Source organism: Sceloporus occidentalis, unplaced genomic scaffold (assembly GCF_023333645.1).
Source record: "Sceloporus occidentalis isolate IW3139 unplaced genomic scaffold, rSceOcc1.0.p SCAF_22, whole genome shotgun sequence".
NCBI lineage: Eukaryota > Metazoa > Chordata > Lepidosauria > Squamata > Phrynosomatidae > Sceloporus > Sceloporus occidentalis.
In genome coordinates this window covers 13,716,032-13,733,373 of record NW_028317002.1, presented here as the reverse complement: position 1 = coordinate 13,733,373, position 17,342 = coordinate 13,716,032, and the positions used below count along the sequence as shown (strand labels likewise).

General features: G+C 37.8%; 1 protein-coding gene across 1 annotated transcript in view; it reads left to right on the top strand.

The window, feature by feature from the left end:
* The window catches only part of LOC149301090 (CUB and sushi domain-containing protein 2-like), a 364,690-nt gene that overhangs the window by 242,046 nt on the left and 105,302 nt on the right, over window positions 1–17,342 (top strand). The window contains exons 11-13 of the mRNA XM_089484609.1: window positions 7,360–7,463; window positions 9,735–9,847; window positions 14,351–14,533. Coding sequence (XP_089340735.1) covers window positions 7,360–7,463; window positions 9,735–9,847; window positions 14,351–14,533 — 400 coding nt within the window. The remainder of the gene's footprint in view (window positions 1–7,359; window positions 7,464–9,734; window positions 9,848–14,350; window positions 14,534–17,342) is intronic.

Below are 17,342 nucleotides of genomic sequence, written 5' to 3'. Positions count from 1 at the left end.
AGTGACAAACAAGTGAGTTTGGGGAGATAACATTTAGTTTCACCATCTATGATCTTCTTGCAGATGAACCCTGGCCCATCATAAAGCATGAGAATTTCCACTCACCAGTACTCATCACAGCTTACTACTTAGTGAATGAGCCTCGCTGTAAATATATAGGGTGAAATGGTTATTTTGAATGGTTCCCCTCACTATAACAGTAAGCGGTATATTGAGAATTGCATCCTGGGTGGGACAGATTAATTTCAAGTCATTTTGAAGGGAACGGGAGAGAGAAAAGACGTTCTTGTAGCAACATCCTAATATTATTATTGTTATTTATTTATTGTTTTACATAGTGCCATCATATTCTGTAGCGCTAAAATTGTCCTAAAAGGGCATGTGCCTTACATCCAGCAGTTCTTAAATGTTAAAGGTATATCTGATGAATTGCTTGTGTGCTTTAGATCCGGATAGTTCCATAACAATGAAATGAATCATTCTGTTTTTAACTGAATCACTGAACCTGAACTGACATTATCTTGTGATGGTCATTTCAGTCTATGACAGCTTCGCAGAAACTGCATCCTTAAAAGAAAGACCGATGCTGGATATATATTGCTGCAGTGCTGTTTTTTTTTAGATGGAACAGTGAAGTCCTTGAGGTTGGTTGTCCTGGTGTCTTCAAGCCAGGGGAGAGTAGACACCTTCTCGCCTGGGGGGGTAAAGCCAAGTGGCCCTCCCCATAACTAATTTATGCACTGGCACACATATTTACACACTCTTCCACTAATACATACATGTACACGTAAAGCTAACACACAATCATGCTAACACATACACACTCATCCTAACATACAATCCTTCTAACACACACTTACACATATACATCTATACTAACACACACATGCTTACTCGAACACATTCATGCTAACACACATGCTTACAAAAAGATGCTTACACATATACTCATACTAACACACACACATTCATGCCAACACTCATATAAACATTCATTCTAACACACACAGTTACACATACATATATCCACACACACTGATAGACACCCACTCCCATAGCCCCTTACCTTGCCCGTAGCCTTCTTTCTTTTACTATGGGACCACATAATATTGCACTGCATGATGCGCCCCTCCAATAATATTAAAAATGAATGTCACAATGAAGAGCCCATTTATACCTCACAGGAAGTTTGATCTTCTCGCCATAACTCCCTGTTTGATGATTAACCTTCATTAATGAATTTGCGCCTTTACCTCAAAAACAGTAGGACAGTTTTATACTTGCAGTGCTTGAATAAGGTAAAGTCAAATCTAATTTTAGGTAAATATACCAGAGTTGTTATTAGTCAAACACTGGTTTTCATTGTATAATATGAAAATACTTTTCAACATTTAGAAATGTATAGAATTTGTCAGTTTGTGGTTTTTTAAAAAAAGTTTTATAGCTTGTTACTATATAGGTTAAACTTCGTAAGTATGCGTTTCATAGTAAATCACATTTTCTGATCCTGGAAGCGTGAGGATAATTATGGAACTCCTATAAAACGGGTGAACTTTTTCAGACACTTATAGTGCAGCTGTTGGATAAAATGACCAGTGACGACTGACAGTAATCAGCTATCAACGGATAGACCTTTCCTTTAAGTGTCCCTAAGGACCAATATCTTGCATTTAATATCTGTGCAAGCTTCCACAACACTAAATTATTTCCATTACACAGTTTTCTGTCTTTTAAGGAGGCTGATGGGAGCAAAAAAAATAACGATCTCTTGGCTTCAATCTACCATCTTACCGCAATTAAACAAAATTCTAATTGCAAATTTGATTTAAGCCTCGTGACCAATTAAGTATAAAACATGACTAACATTATAAATGTAGCGATAGTACTTTAAAATGCACTTTTCTAGAAGCTGGATTTAAGAATTTCAGAAACACTCTCTCCCATAGATTAAATTGCAGATAATGAACTACTGGTAGCTCCGGTATATAAGGGTGATGATTAAATCGACCATGTCTCCACTTGCCTGTGTTCCATTGTTAACTTGGTATTTAAACTGTGATCAAATGTGTCAAAATGAGTAAATGAGTCTGGCTAACTATATCTAAGGACTGGAATGCATGATTGGTTGGGGGTTATCCACAAAGCAGTCTAAACCGAAGGCCTATGGCAAAGTGGTACCCTATCATAGCCTAATAATAGAACTATACATAACTACTGTAGCCTCTATCTCTTGTGAAATTAACCTAACGGTGCAAGTATAGGGAGCCCTAATTTAATTCACCTCCTAGGTCTAACATCTGATATTACCGCATGCAACCCCAATTACTCTTAGAATTACTGTGCTTTTACTTGGTGTTATAGGCCTCTGGCAGTTAGAAGGGTGCATATTTTAGATTTGATTTTCATCTTAAGTTGGTGCTTTCTGCTTGCTGTAGTTTGCTACACAAAATTAGAGATACAAAGCAGCAGCTTTACTTATACTACATGTGTCATAACACCTATTTGCTATCTGATTAATAATAATATTATTTACAATAATAATAATAATAATATTACTGGAAGCCCATGCATAGGCTGCCATGGATCTACATCATAGAACTCAAAAGGGGAACGCAAACTTTCATGTGTCAAAAAAACGAATCGTCTTGTTCTTTTCTAATTAATTAGCTGTAACTACCTATCTGCTCTTAAACGATTGGATTATTCTCTTGGGTGTGCCGGTGATTTTGTAAGACTTAATGAACACAGAATGAAACTTCTGTGTTTATTTAAGCAATAACACTTAATATGGGAGGGATATTAAAAGTATCAGTTAATAAGCGCTGCGTAAATTGTTGGCGCTATATAAAAAAAGATAATAATTTACACAAATAATGATCATTTTATGTTCTAGCTGCTAACCCGCCACACTACAAATGTGACATGGCTTGCTGGGAGTACTTTTAATAGCATTATATCTTAACCGCCTCTCTATTGGTCACTTGGGTGTAATATGCAGCTCCAAATATATTTCTTTTCCACTGCTTCCGCTTCATAGAAATGTATTTATATCCCTATGATGCATCCCCTTGTAAATCCAACATGGTACATATGATGAAAGTCTACTGATGGGGAATGTAATTAAAAGCAGTGTGTTTGAAATTAATTGTGGTAAATATTGTGCTTGTTGTTCTTGTATACTTATCCATTCTTTAACGCCAGCGTTAGTGTCCTTTGGCAGTCACATACAAAGGTTCTCCTAGGGCCAAAACTATTACTATAAGTAAGCCATTGCCCTACTTGGCAGCCATGGTACTTGTGAAAATTGCATGAACTCGCTCCATAATTTGGACTAGACAGGGCACTGCAAATCTTCTGGAAATAAAGTTAATTAACATTATTGAATAATTTAGATATTTTTGAAGAACTCAATTGCACACGTACATATATTATAGATGATAATCAACTCAAGTATTATCATCTGAATTACTTGTCTTATAACTGGTATATACTTATTCTAATTATTATTATAAAATTTGTACTAAAAGAAGATTAATTCTTAAAAAAAGGTTCATTTATTTCCAATAATAAATATATCAATACAAAGCATGAAGAAGGCATATATTAAAACATGAAAACCGTTTCAAGCAGTGAGCTCTCAAGCCAAGGAAACTTTCAATCTACTTGTAATAGATCAAGATGCAATTTATTGGTTCTGTGACATGTGCGCAAAGACAAAGTAACTTGCGGTCTGATGGAAGGCTTGCTCCTGGAGGGATCCTATGAATGAGTTCACAGTGGCAATGCCACGCGCATTTAACCAGTCCTCATGTCCCCTGCTTTCGTAGTAGCTTTCCTTTCGGTGCTTTGACATGTAGGGGAGTAAAAAAAACCAAATTTCTAGTTGATGAACCATTATTAGCAGCCGAAGAATAGATGGGCCCTGGACATCTAATTATTATTATTTATTGATTCATAAAGCGCCATGATGTTCCTCAGCGCTGTACAATGGGTAAACAGGACGTAAGACATAGTACATAACAATTTTCACTTACAGAAACAAAAGGTAATGAGAGCCCTGCTCAAACAAACCTTACAATCTACATCTGCCTCTTTGGCTTTACCTTAAACACTGCCCTGCTTATACAATCTAAATTAAGGGTAATTATTAAATTAAGTGAAATAAAATTATCTGTTATGATAGTAGAGGCTGGTGGAGCGTATCATTGAGTTATGTGCACGCTGTAGGAATGTACAAAGCTTTTTTGGGCACTTTTTTGGATATTTACAGTACAACATTAACAATAACAATCAATAATATTCTACATGAGTCTCCTGACCATGCAGAACACATGTTAGACAAGTTGAAATTCCAAACTCTCAGAACCACTGAAATTTTCCCTCTCAGGCCCTTCCAACCCCACATGCTTCCTTACTGGTAGATGGTGGATCTTTTTTACCTAGGCGACTACTTTAGGTGTGAATCTAGGCCTAATAATCCCACTAGCAGCCTGGACATCAGCACATGCAGCGATAGTGATACTGCTTCATGAGTAAAGGGTGATATCAAAGCCCTGTTAAGCTACTTGAGAGCCCTATAGGAAAGTGGCTAGCCATATGCAGGGGAGTGTCAGGGGCCCGGGTGGAAGGGGAGTGTCAGCTGGGAATCCATGTGCAGGATCGGTTTTAGGACAGTGCACAAGATGGATGCTGTGTCCAGTTGCAGATGGCTGTCTTTCTCAGCCTTTGGCTTTCTCTTTGGCACCATCTGTAGACACTAGGGGTCTGTAAAGCAGGCAAGTATGAGCAGACTGCAGGTGGGGTCTGTAGCAAGTGTAGAGTTTAGGGAGGTCTGTAGTACTCTTCCAGGGGATGATCCAGAAGAGAAATCATAATCCACGCCAAATAGGTCAAAACCCAGGTGATCCAAATCAAACACAGCACAAAGGGACAAAGCTAGTTCAGAGTCAAAGTCCACACCAAGTGTCAAATCAAAATAACAAGCAGCATTGTCATAAGCCACTTGATACAAGTATGGCCAGAAACACAATGCACTTGCAAGGAGCATGCCTAGGTCAATATATTCCCATGATCACATAGCCATAGGCAGAGAGGCAATGAGCCACAGGTTTGACAGACATGCCTCCAATGAGGCAGAGGCAACCATTCATCCAATGTCAATGGGGCGATAGAGAGACCAGCAACCTTAAAGCTGCCTGCTGGCGTAATGGTTAGACACAGTAGAGGTGAAAAGTTTACAAAGTTTTAGATATTGCAACATTGTGTGATGGCCCCAATGTCTTATGTAAAACACTGTTAATGTGTGTGCTTTCTATTTTACAAGATGCCATCTAAACTTTATTTACCCTTCTGTTACCAATATGAGCTTATTATAGATCTGCCGTTTAGCATGCTGGAGTTACGACCCAAGCAGTCTTGCTATTACTTGAACATTGCCCTTTAGATTGTCCATAATTTACTTGATCAATGGACAAAATCATTGTGGAAAACACTTTATGTATACAGGACCAATATGGCAGTACATGCTTGGTTAATTTATTAGTACATGACACATCTGATTATAGCAATTCATTAACTGCACTGTGAATGTGTGTCAGCCCAGTCCATTGCACTACTGCTTTATATGTGGATGCTGTCCAGTGTTGATTTTTTGTTCACTGGACAATAGGAAGTCGATTGGAATAATATACGTATCATAGAGGTAGAAAATGTACCTTTTATCTTAAAATCTCCATTTGTGGTTACAGTGGACCCTTTTTACATTTCGTAAAAAACCTTTTTGTTACATGTATACAGTATAAACAGATATTTTTACATAATTACACGTGTTTTTCTTGGTTAGGATGTATACGCTTCTTCCTTTATTACAATTCTTATAATTTTAGTTAAAAAGTACCAATAAATTCTGCATCTCGGTTCATTGGGTTTTAGTAACATAGTTTGTTGCAGACTGGTCCACATGGTTCTGGCCATGTTTCGGGAAGCAGAAGTGCCTGTGTGCAAGGAATGTATTGGAAGAAGCCTTGGGAGCTACTCATGCTCATTAAGTTTCTGAAAACGCAGCCACTTCATTCTACTGCCCCCACCATTTAAGCCATTCAGTTAATTAAATAGAGAATGTGACGAAAGTATGTCAGGCCTTGAGATATTGTTGTTCAGTTAATGGAGGTACATCTTTGACTACCTCCCTCTACTCTATATATAGTAGTGTTGCAAGTGAACATTTGTATTTAAACTATTGTTGTGGGCTTCTTCTGCCTTTTCATCAAGTATGTGACCCTCTTTGCACCCTGTGATTATCATCAATCTCTGAATCTTTAATATAACCGATATAATCTGTGTGCCTCATATTTGTCACCCAGCTTGGACTTCTGTAAAGGTCATCGTCAGACAGTTTAAAAAGAATAACGGAATAAAGCCTCCAAACCTTTAATGGAGATAAGGGCTACTCCGTTGACCCATATTATAAACTCATCAAATGTGAAGGTCACTAAGCTTACAAATCAGAGAAGCCACAAAGATGGTACAAGAACCATTTGGCTACATTATTGGCCGTGCATTGCCTAGAATCTTTGTGCTACCCTATCAAAGGGTTAATATTTTAATGCGTCTTGAGGCCATTGTTACCAAGCATAAGAGTTGTGTGAAAGTGGCCAGTGCTACTAACAGTGGCTCTTCAATTTAACGTCCCTCCATAAAAAATGGTTAGCTATGACAAAGCTGTAGATGTATAAAACTAACATAAAGAACAAATAACAAACATGAAAACTGAAGTCAGGACATGAGGCTGCAAATTGAAAGAAAACCCTTCATAAAACAAAAAAAGCAAAGAATAAATGTAATAGAACATACTGTTAAGCTTTCAGAATCAGTGCTAAAACAAGAGAGCGATAAAAGCTGTTTGTGTTCTGCAGCTATGGGTTGTTCTGGGTGTATCTGATACTTCAAGTAAGCATTTTAGCATTCTACTATTATAAGATGTTTTGAGGGCTGAAGGCAAATGGGAGTTGACCATAATTAATCTGGATGGTATACTCATCAGATCAGCGACAAAAATTACTGACGTTTATCTACTTGTCTGGGCAAAAACATCAAGCATGAGATAAATCTATCACGTGCAAATACAAGTAGAGTTACTACATGAATAGCAACACTTCTATAGCTTGCAAAGGCAGACATAAGATTAGAACAATGATATATTTCACCAGATATATTAACTGATATACAATTTATGCCTGTACATTGTGTATTTTTTCCCACTGAACACCATAGGAAGATTTTTTTGTGTGATAGATTTATCCAACCCATTGGTCTTATTCGCTGTTTTATATGTACTGACATCAGTCTGTGTCCCCTTAGGTGATAAAGCTTATGTTTGAAGAGTTCGAGCTGGAGAGAGGGTATGACACCCTAACAGTGGGAGATGGCGGAAAAGTCGAGGACCAAAAGACTGTACTCTACGTGTAAGTATAATCCACAACGCTTCTTTAACTCGATTCAACAACGGAAAAAACATTCTACGTATGGATGAATGTCAAGAAAAAATTTGGAACATTCAATTACTTTTTTTGCTGGGAAAACATAATTATCATGTGACGGAAAAATAAGCAATGAGGGGTCATTTCCATAGAAACTGAAACTGTTTCTATGTTATACATTCAGGGGAAGGAATAAAATCACAGAGCTGGTATGGTTTATTTGCTAGAGAGGGTGATTGATGTTTTATTTTAGCGGAAGAACACATTGAAAACATTGCCTATATCCCAATGAGTATATGGGAAAATAAAGCTAACTCGATTTACCTCTGTTTTGCTGATTATATTACTAACTATATTCGTTAATCGGCAATACAGCCACAAATACACACTAGTGTAGAGTCTATTCACTAAACAGGGAGTATACAGCAGAGATAAACATTTGAACTCTATGATATCACTATCCATTATAAAGGGCCAGTTCCAGTGAGCTAACCCTGCAAGAAGTTCTGAGCTCAGTTAGTACTCACCAAGCATCTTGGCGTTTCTGCAAATTATTGTGAGTTGAGTTCCGATTGCTTCCCAAAATGTGTTCTTCTTGGGGAAAATTCAATTTGCCCGAACTGACACCTGAATTAAAGCTCGAAACTATGATTTATTGAGCCTCACAGGGGCTTAAGTTGTAGAGTGATCCAGTGAAATTGTCTCATGAAAAGGGCCAGGATTGCTGTTCAATCGGAATAGTGAACATCCCAAAAGGAAAATGTTCTTCTCAGCAATATTCTTGGACAAACTCAGGTCTTAGTTAGTAGACCCTACTGAGCAATTTGTTTATTCTGAGCTGTGTGGTATTAATAAAAAAAAATGGTTTAGAGTTTTCCTCTGAAATTAAGGTTTCCCATCTTTACTTTATATACAGTATCCGTATGTGATATATACGCGTCACATAACAAACAGCTATGATGTCATCAGCAGAGTTGTCTACTAAAGTAATTTTTAAATCTCCAAACATATTTTTTCACTTATATGTCACCCACAGTAAAATAAGTGATGTTTTCACAAGAACGTTCATGACATTGCTGTCAGTATTATAGAGAGAATGTATGAATATATATATATATATATATATATATATATATATATATATATAATGGTACATGCCACATATACACATACAACCCTAGTTAGTGTCTAAAGATTTTTCAGTGAAGCATGTGCAATGCAAAAACTGTATCATTATCATATTAAAATCTTACTTATATGCCAATATCATTTTTCTTTTGCAACAAGATTAGCAATGAATTGAACATGATTTTACTGCTCCAGAGCCTAATGTTGAAAGTTTGAAGCTACCTGGGAACACTTTGCGCCACTGCATTTGTTTTAATAATTGATAGTGTATTAATTATTTAAAGTACAGAACGTGGTATTGCCAACATACATTCCATTCAAATCAGATGCATCTGTTGAATTTTGGATTATTCACCTGGAATGTAAGAGACAATATTTAACAAATGATGCAAGATGTTACACAAGGGGGAAAAAACATTATGCATTCTTGGTCCATAATGGTCTTATTCTTTCAACAACTGTTGTAGCAATACTAAATGGAACTTTAACTATTAATAATTATGCACAGATGCCCAGAAATAATGTAAGGAAATGTGTTAAAGAGGGCTGTGCGGGGATTTAAAAAAAATAGCATATTTGAATATTACTAGACATATTTCTAGAATGGAAATGCCTTAATAATAATAATGTGGTGGGGAGGGTATGCCATCCGTTTAGTTCAGTAGTATTGAATGCCCATATGGAAAACATAGACTTTACCTAGGAAAAGCACTGTATGGGAAACCAGCAGAAGGTCAATAGTCCTGCTCACCTACTTTATTTAAAAAAAGTTATTTTTGATTTATTAAAATAGTTAAAAAATAATATAATGGCAATCAGATCAAAGCATTCATAAAGAGCAGTTTTAGAGCAAAATTCTTTAAAGAGGAGCAATCACCATGCAAACCAGTGACTCTATACATATGGCCTGTGGGCTGGGGTGGCGAAAGCTTACAAACCATCCCAAGCTCTTAACTAACGTGCCAAGAAAAGTACAATGCTGTTTTCAAGACCAAAAAAAGAAAAGTAAATTCCTGTAAATATGGAGCAAATCATGCTCAGTAGTTTAGCTGTTTTGTTGTCTTCCAAGGATATTTTTCTAATCTTATTTACTTTCCTTGTTGTTGTTTATTGCTTGTTCTATGGCAGCTTGACAGGCGCCAGCATCCCTGATCTTATAGTCAGTTCCCACCACCAGATGTGGCTCCTCTTCAGGACAGACTCTTCTGGCAGTAACCTGGGCTTCAAGGCTTCTTACGAAGGTACGTCTGTGGAATTGACTGTATCGCATTTGGTTTAGTGGGCAGCGGGCGCCAGGCGTCAGGGGCACGGCGAGCCTTAATGAGCCTCCTGTATGCAGCAGAGGACACAAACCCAATAAATTTGAGAGCTGTATCTAACGGCAAAGGATTTGTAGACCATGGCTCCTTTTCAGAGCACTGCGCTTAGAGTCACAGCCGCTCACCAGTAAATTAGGGAATGTTGTTTACTGACGTCTAAGAGCCCATAAATACCAACTAATGGTGCTAAATACAACAAGAACAAAACTTGTCGATGGCCATTGTTTATCTAAACACAAGGCACATCCTTCATTTGTTCTACAGCCAGGAAACTTCAGTATCATATGCAAAAAAAATATATCATTCATTTAACAGAGTTCAGAAAATAAGGGAGACATTATAAATAAAATAAATTTGTTCCAAGGGTATCCTTTGGATTTTGTATATATTTACAGGATGCCTGTAGAGTCCAAACTTGTAAAAAAATCTACCTGTCCCAATTGTGATGCTAACTAAACAGTTAAAGATTTATAATTTGTCTGAGTTGCCTGGGACTCCGTCATTGCAAAGGATCCGCTTCCAGGTATTATGGAAAAACGCTGGCTTTACTGTCTCTTTTTAAAACGTGAAAGACAGTCCTAATTAATCCAGCTTCAGTGGCTGTCTGGCTTCCTTGATTTATTATATTATTTTTTGTAGTTTAAGTTACTAATCTCCTGTAACCAGATTGTAGAGAGGGGATGAACCGGTGGCATTTCCTAGGCTTAGAACTTAATTCCTCAGATGTTTCTTTTAATCTTGGATATAAAACAAATATAAAAGATGCTTCTAATTAGGGGCTGTCTCTTAGTTTACTATGCACTGTGTCAGGAGGGTGTCTTCTCTTACTGTTTCTAATAGCATAGTAAGAACAGGTGGCAGAGATTTTACTGCCCTTCTCTCTCTTCCTTCTTCACTGCTCTTCTCTCTCTTCCTTCTTCACTGCCCTAAGGTGCAAACAATCAAGACAGATTGTTGAGCATATAAAGAATACGGTTTTCTTCTATCTTAGCACGGTCACCCTTTATGCTTTAGGTGAAATCGGCAGTATTACTGCAAAGGGAGCTTATACACAGAGACCAGATTGATGGATAAGCAAATGTAGCAACGGTAAAATGAATAAAGAGATAATGGTGGGGCCGGCAAATTTATAGCTAGATGGTGAACTCGATAGTTAATTGAATTCATATGGATCTTTAGACAAATGATTAAATTTAGGGCTGGACAGAGTTTATGTGTTCCATAGATAGTTAATTGGATGGATGATGGAGTAGGTTTGGATAGATTAATAGATCAATATACAGAGGTACGTGGTCCCAAGCCCACAGCTAGAACACTGAATCTTAAAACACAAAGTCCTTTCTCATCCCCCATTCTGTTTATATCTCAGACTTCCCAAACCTTCGCGTCCCCTATCTAGCAGCATAAATCCAGTTGATTATAGCAGCAACGCCCCAGTCCACTTGGTGTGGATGCACCATCTACAGACTCAGCTTGCTGAGTGCCTGACCTGCCTAATGGATGTTTGCTGAATATTTAAAGGGCATTTCTGCTTAATGCATTGTCCTCCAACAACTTTCTCCCACCGCATGCTCTTCCAGTCTCTCCCTGTTGATGGCTAGTGCTGAACTCTGCTAACAGAACAGTTTTATGGAGTGCATGCAGAGCAAAGAGGGGCTAAAAATACTATGGTTGCTGTGAGTTTGACGGCATTTAAGGACCATTAGTTGTTATCCTGCAAACCGCAATTTCTGCAATAACCCATTTCTGAACCGTCTTCAAGATGCCTCTATCCTTCAGGATATGGAGTCTTTCAAACTGTACACAGTACTCTACATGAGGTCTATCCAAAGATCTGTAAAGTGGCAGAAGCCCTGTTCTGCTGCCGATGCCGCTAGCTATACAACCCAGCACCCTGCATACATTTCCGTCACTTTCTTACTTTGCCTGCCTATCTTTAAAAAGCTTTCTCTTTAACTCAATTGGTGCCACAGAGATTGAAACTGGGATGTGCTCTTAATTCTTCTGCACTTCTGCTCCAAATGGGTGAAAATAGACCCCCCCCCAGAAAAGCACCAACATCATTTTGTAAAACGCTAGCGTTTCTGTAATTGATTTCAATTCTCCCTTTAAATGCAGTCCAGAGAGCTTTTTCAATTCCAAATAATTCTTTTTATACTTCCCTGATTGTATTAGCCTGCAGTACTTGGCTTGCATACGCATCCAAAACACTTTCTGTAAATGATGGCACTGATTTAGAAATCCTGGATTTGGGAAGATTGTGCACCTGGATTAAAAAAAAATATATACTTATTTTAGCGCCATCTAGAGAATAGTTGCCAAATTACAGTAAAAAAAACCTAAAACCAAACAATATCCATGTTTACAATACTGATTTACAATCTGCAGTGAAGCTAGCTTTGGATCTATATCAAAGATTTCTATATTCCTATAATGACCTAGTTATACTTTGTATGTTGGGACGCGAGCCCTTAAATATTTCCTCGGCGGTATATCTGGTATAGACATAAGACTATTCTATATAACAAAGTCACGGATCAAGGAGAGCCGCAGTTTTCACACCAGTGGGTAGATATGCTGAAAGACAAAAGCCGGCGTCCCCTGATTAAACATTCTACTTCGCAGCAGAATAACGATCCACCCAACTTGTTCAGACCTTTTTATAGCTCGATAATCTGCAGTCCAAAATTGGGAGTACTTCAAGACTGTGACCCGGACTTCTGTGGCAGGAATATTTTATGACTTTATTAATCCTACTGGATCAGATAATGAGAGAGAGGTATCTGGTTCATTAACTTGTATTTGGGTCGACTGAGTTTTGAGCAGAGAGACCTTTTTTTTTCTTAATCTATAAACCTGGATATATCCCCATATTAAATGAAATGTGCCAAGGTCTCGTAAAAGTTCTGGGTGTGTTGCATTTTCCATATTCCCTCAACACCTCCTGTATTTTCCTTAATCATAAAAAAATCCTGATATATATATATTACCTCTATACTTTCTAAAATAGAATAAGCCTCTTAGCCAGAGATAGCCACATAAGAGTAATTTTCCAGCATGGGTCAAACTGAGTATACCGTGTTATATATAATATATAGGGTCACTAACCTGTCCATGCTCCTACCAAAGACTAGAGAAGCCACAAAATCAGTAGATACGATCAAATTGCTACAATTATTATTGAGGACACATGGCAGGATTGCAGAACATGTCAACCTGGGTCCCATGACTTTATCCAAAGCGAGATCAATAAAGCTTAGAATCGCTGAATTGGCCCAAAGGCACTTATTTTATATATGTGTTGATGACATTTAAGATATTTCTTTGCAATGGCCATCCATAGGCAATAAATGAAACCACTCCAGTGAGAGAAAAGCATGTCAGATTGCACGAAGGCAGGTAGAAGCATTCTACAAGAGTTAAAAAAAAAGGTGCACAAGCCTGCAAGCTTATACTTACTGTTCTTTGTTGTTTTATTGAATAATATTGGGTGTTATTGGATCAGTTCTGTAGAGGTGAGCAAGGGCTAGGGAGCTCGCTGCTCATATATTATATTCCAAGGTACTTTGTCAGACTGATTCATTAGTGCTCATGAAATATTATCCATCATTTTGACAATTACCCCATAAAGATGCAAAGATATGCGGAGAAGATATAATAGGCACCTTTTGTACCCCACTCTGTAATGGCCTTTTGCAGTTATGCACAGTGTAATTGTATCTAGTGCCATGAAATCAGTAAAATTTTGCCTTTCCACTTTGACGTTTGTTTTTACGGATGGGATATAAATGGTAACAAACATCAAGACTACTTATGTCCAGGTTTTATTTTATGCAGTGATACAAAAATAATCTTATTAAATGCTTTAAGCCGCTAATGTTTTAGTATAGCAGTACGTCACGAGACAGTTAATTCTTAACTGCAAGTCCCATAATCCTTTGCCGCCCTGTAGCCCAGCCCTGTAGGAGCATATGGAATTAAAGCACTGCATCGGTAATGGTCGTTTAATAATCATTACCCGTAATCCACTGAATGTGTAATATTCTGTATGGTTATGGATTTCACATAACAGTCAACACCACTTCTTGTCTATCTACCTAATAATAAAGACTGTTTATCCTGAGATAAGTAATGCATTATGGTGATGTAGTTGTCTGCATAAGGCTACAGAGGTTAGAAATTGTGTAATAAGCAAAGTAAGTATATAATTTTGCTGCTTACAGGGCCTTCTCCAGTAAAAATTCTCATACAGTGTTGGCATTTTCTTGAATAAACAAAATAGGTCAGGGTTAAAATGGTGGTGCTGCGTGTTACATCAAATATAGGCATAATGCTTGTTTGGTTTATAAATGATTCTTGTTATTAAATTGTTTACGTCTTTATGTCCACCTTTTTATGATGCTGTCTTATGTTTTTGTCTTTCAGAAATAGACCAAGGTAGCTGTGGGGATCCAGGGATCCCAGCCTTCGGAATGAGAGAGGGATCGAGGTTCCGTCATGGGGACACTCTGGTATTCCGCTGCCAGCCGGCATTCGAGCTGGTGGGACACTCATCAATAACCTGCCAAAAGAACAGCCAGTGGTCTGCCAGAAAGCCTAGTTGTGTGTGTAAGTGAGGAGAGGAGCCTGTGCGTGTGTTAAAAAATGGCAAGCCAGCCAGCAATGGGTGCTGTGCACCCTACCCATCCTCTCACATTCCCCAGCCCCCAAGGATATAAGGATTCAGAGCGCCATGCAAATGAAAATACTAATCGCATGCTAATAACATTCATATTCCATTTTCAGCAGTAATTTAAGCCGCTCAACGAGGGAGAGGTGCAGCTGGAGTTACTGCCTCTCTAGGAGAACCTTATTTTTTATCATGAAATATTCATGTTTTAATTTAGAGGAAGAGAATTTCAGCAATCAAGCAGTTTTTTAATGTACCTTGCTCCGTGTTTCAGTAGAGTTAACTCTAAATGTTGGGAACGGGTTTACTGGACATTTATTGCTATCAGTAACCAAGTATCGTTAGTCTGAGCAATAGTTTCTTTGCCTGTTCTTTTAGAGGATTTACCAATGTTTGTCCAATGGTGGCAACTCAACTTCCAATGTCAATTAATGAAGAAGCTTTCATCTACATCTATAAATATTCCCGTACAGGGGGAATGACCAGCAGCAGCTCAGTTGAGCAGCCCAGTAATATCTCATCTTAAAATCTAGTACACTCAATACCAACTATCCAGCCATGTTCACCACATATTCACTAAAAAGGGGTTGCATGGAATATTCATGAAACGTGCACAGAATAGTTGTGGTGTAAATGTTGCTTTGTTACTCAAGATACCCTGGTTGATATATGATGGATTACAAAAATAATGTCAGCTACAGCGCCATATTTTTAGCTAATAGACAACTGTTCTCCTGTCCCACTTGCAAGCCCTGCTGTGTCCCATGATGCCTTGGTTTTTATTTGATGTTCTGGGTGCTTCATCATACACTTGTTTGGTGGACCAAGTGTGGGGACTTGTGATGACATAGGAAGAGGTCTTCAGAACAGAAAATATGTTTGGTTGAACATCAGATCATTTTGGAAATATCAAGGTTGTTTTAGTACCATGAGCTTTGACCAGATAACAGGTGTGGTGGTTAGCTGGGGTGTCTAAGTATAAACCTTGACAAAACGATTCAAGTTATTACAGCACAGTACATTCCATTCAGAATGTACGCAATTAAAGAGCACTGGGTAAAATTCATCCAGCCACTGATACGTAGACCAGTTAATTCTGCATGGCGTAAGGAGTCTTTTTATTTAGCTTTAGGATTATACTGAGATTGTCTTTGAATATGTTATTTACTTTCCTCTCCATAATGTATTAATTGTGGTTATTTATTTTTATTACTTACTTCTAGAAAATACCTTGGAGGATTTATGAGTATGTACATTGGGGAAATATAAAAAATACGACCAATTACCTTCACATATCACTGGGCGAGAAAATATTCTCACCGTTTATGTCAGAAGAGGTTTTTATTGCAGTGCCTGATTAGAAATATTTAGTGAAACAATTGGTATTGATGTGCACACATTAGTGTTAAGGAAACAGAGGTAATGCTGTACACAGAGTTGGGTTGTGATGTGAAAAGAGAGCTTAATGTGTGGGGCGTAACAACACTTCAAGTTTAAAAGGTTGTGTGAGGTACAGAATGGAAATTTTAGAGAAGGGGTGTCCAACATCAGGTTTCAATGGCAAAATATAGGCCACAATTGGTAAGAATTAACTAACCTGTGTGCAATTAAGAACATTCGAAATGTCTGTGTCTGAGTTGTACATGAATGTTGTAGAACAGTTCATGCAATGGATAATTATTTCCTAATTTGAGCTTAGTATTGAAGAAATCATATCATCTAACATCTAACTCACTAATCAATTTCACTCCTCATATCATCTGTCTCTCTTCTCCCTCGTGTTATAATTTTTTTCTCTTCATCCTTTCTCATTCATTCTCTTTTTCTCATCGTTCATTTTCACCCAATGACCATCCTTAATATCTTACTTCTATTTGTCCTTGTCATAATTTCCTTTTCTGCTAACATCATCATATCTTCGTTTAGCACATCCCACCCCCTCTGTCTGATCAACAAATGCTCAGTGCATCTGTTTTGTGTTGTATAGGATATTGCAGTTCCCCTATGCCCAATTTAGCTGTAATATAAGCAGTAGTTTGGGAGTATGCGTTCTCCATTCCTTTGTCTTGTGGTAATGTGCTGTGATCTACCACAAAATGCTACGGTTACTACATGCTTACTTATAGACTGGAATTAGCAGAAGCCAAATTAAAGAGACAGAATTAGATAACTTTTCCATAATTGCTGGGGCTTTCTCGTCTGTTACCCGACAATGAACATAGATGGAACTACCTAGCAGCAAAATATCCTTGGGATGAACTATTATTAATAGTATTTCTTTGGACAGTATGAGATGACGACCATGAAGCATGGTGCTCATATTCATTCTTTTTTCTATTAGAGAGTGGTTTTCTTTTGATGGGCCTGTACGGCAGTCTTGAATATAAAACAGCAAAAGATCACTTTTGCTGTGAGGTTTTACAGCAGGTAGGAAAAGCTCAGGCTGGATTGTATCAGTGATTACTATCTGTTAGGAAATTGTTCTTCATGGCAGGCTTGTGAATTTGCCCAATTTTTTTCTGATGTGAATTTCATCTTAAGAGCGTATACCGTGAATTGTTTTCTTTCGTTGTTAACCTTTTCTTTCTGTTTGTGTAGGGTTTGCGTATACAACATCAGTACCATTTGTCTGTTATTTCTTGTGTGTGTGAGATTACACAATGTTTACTGTAGCCTTGGTGCAAAAGTATGTACTAGTGGCCATGCGAGGTCTGGTCTTGGAAGGTTTCTATATTACATTTATATAGC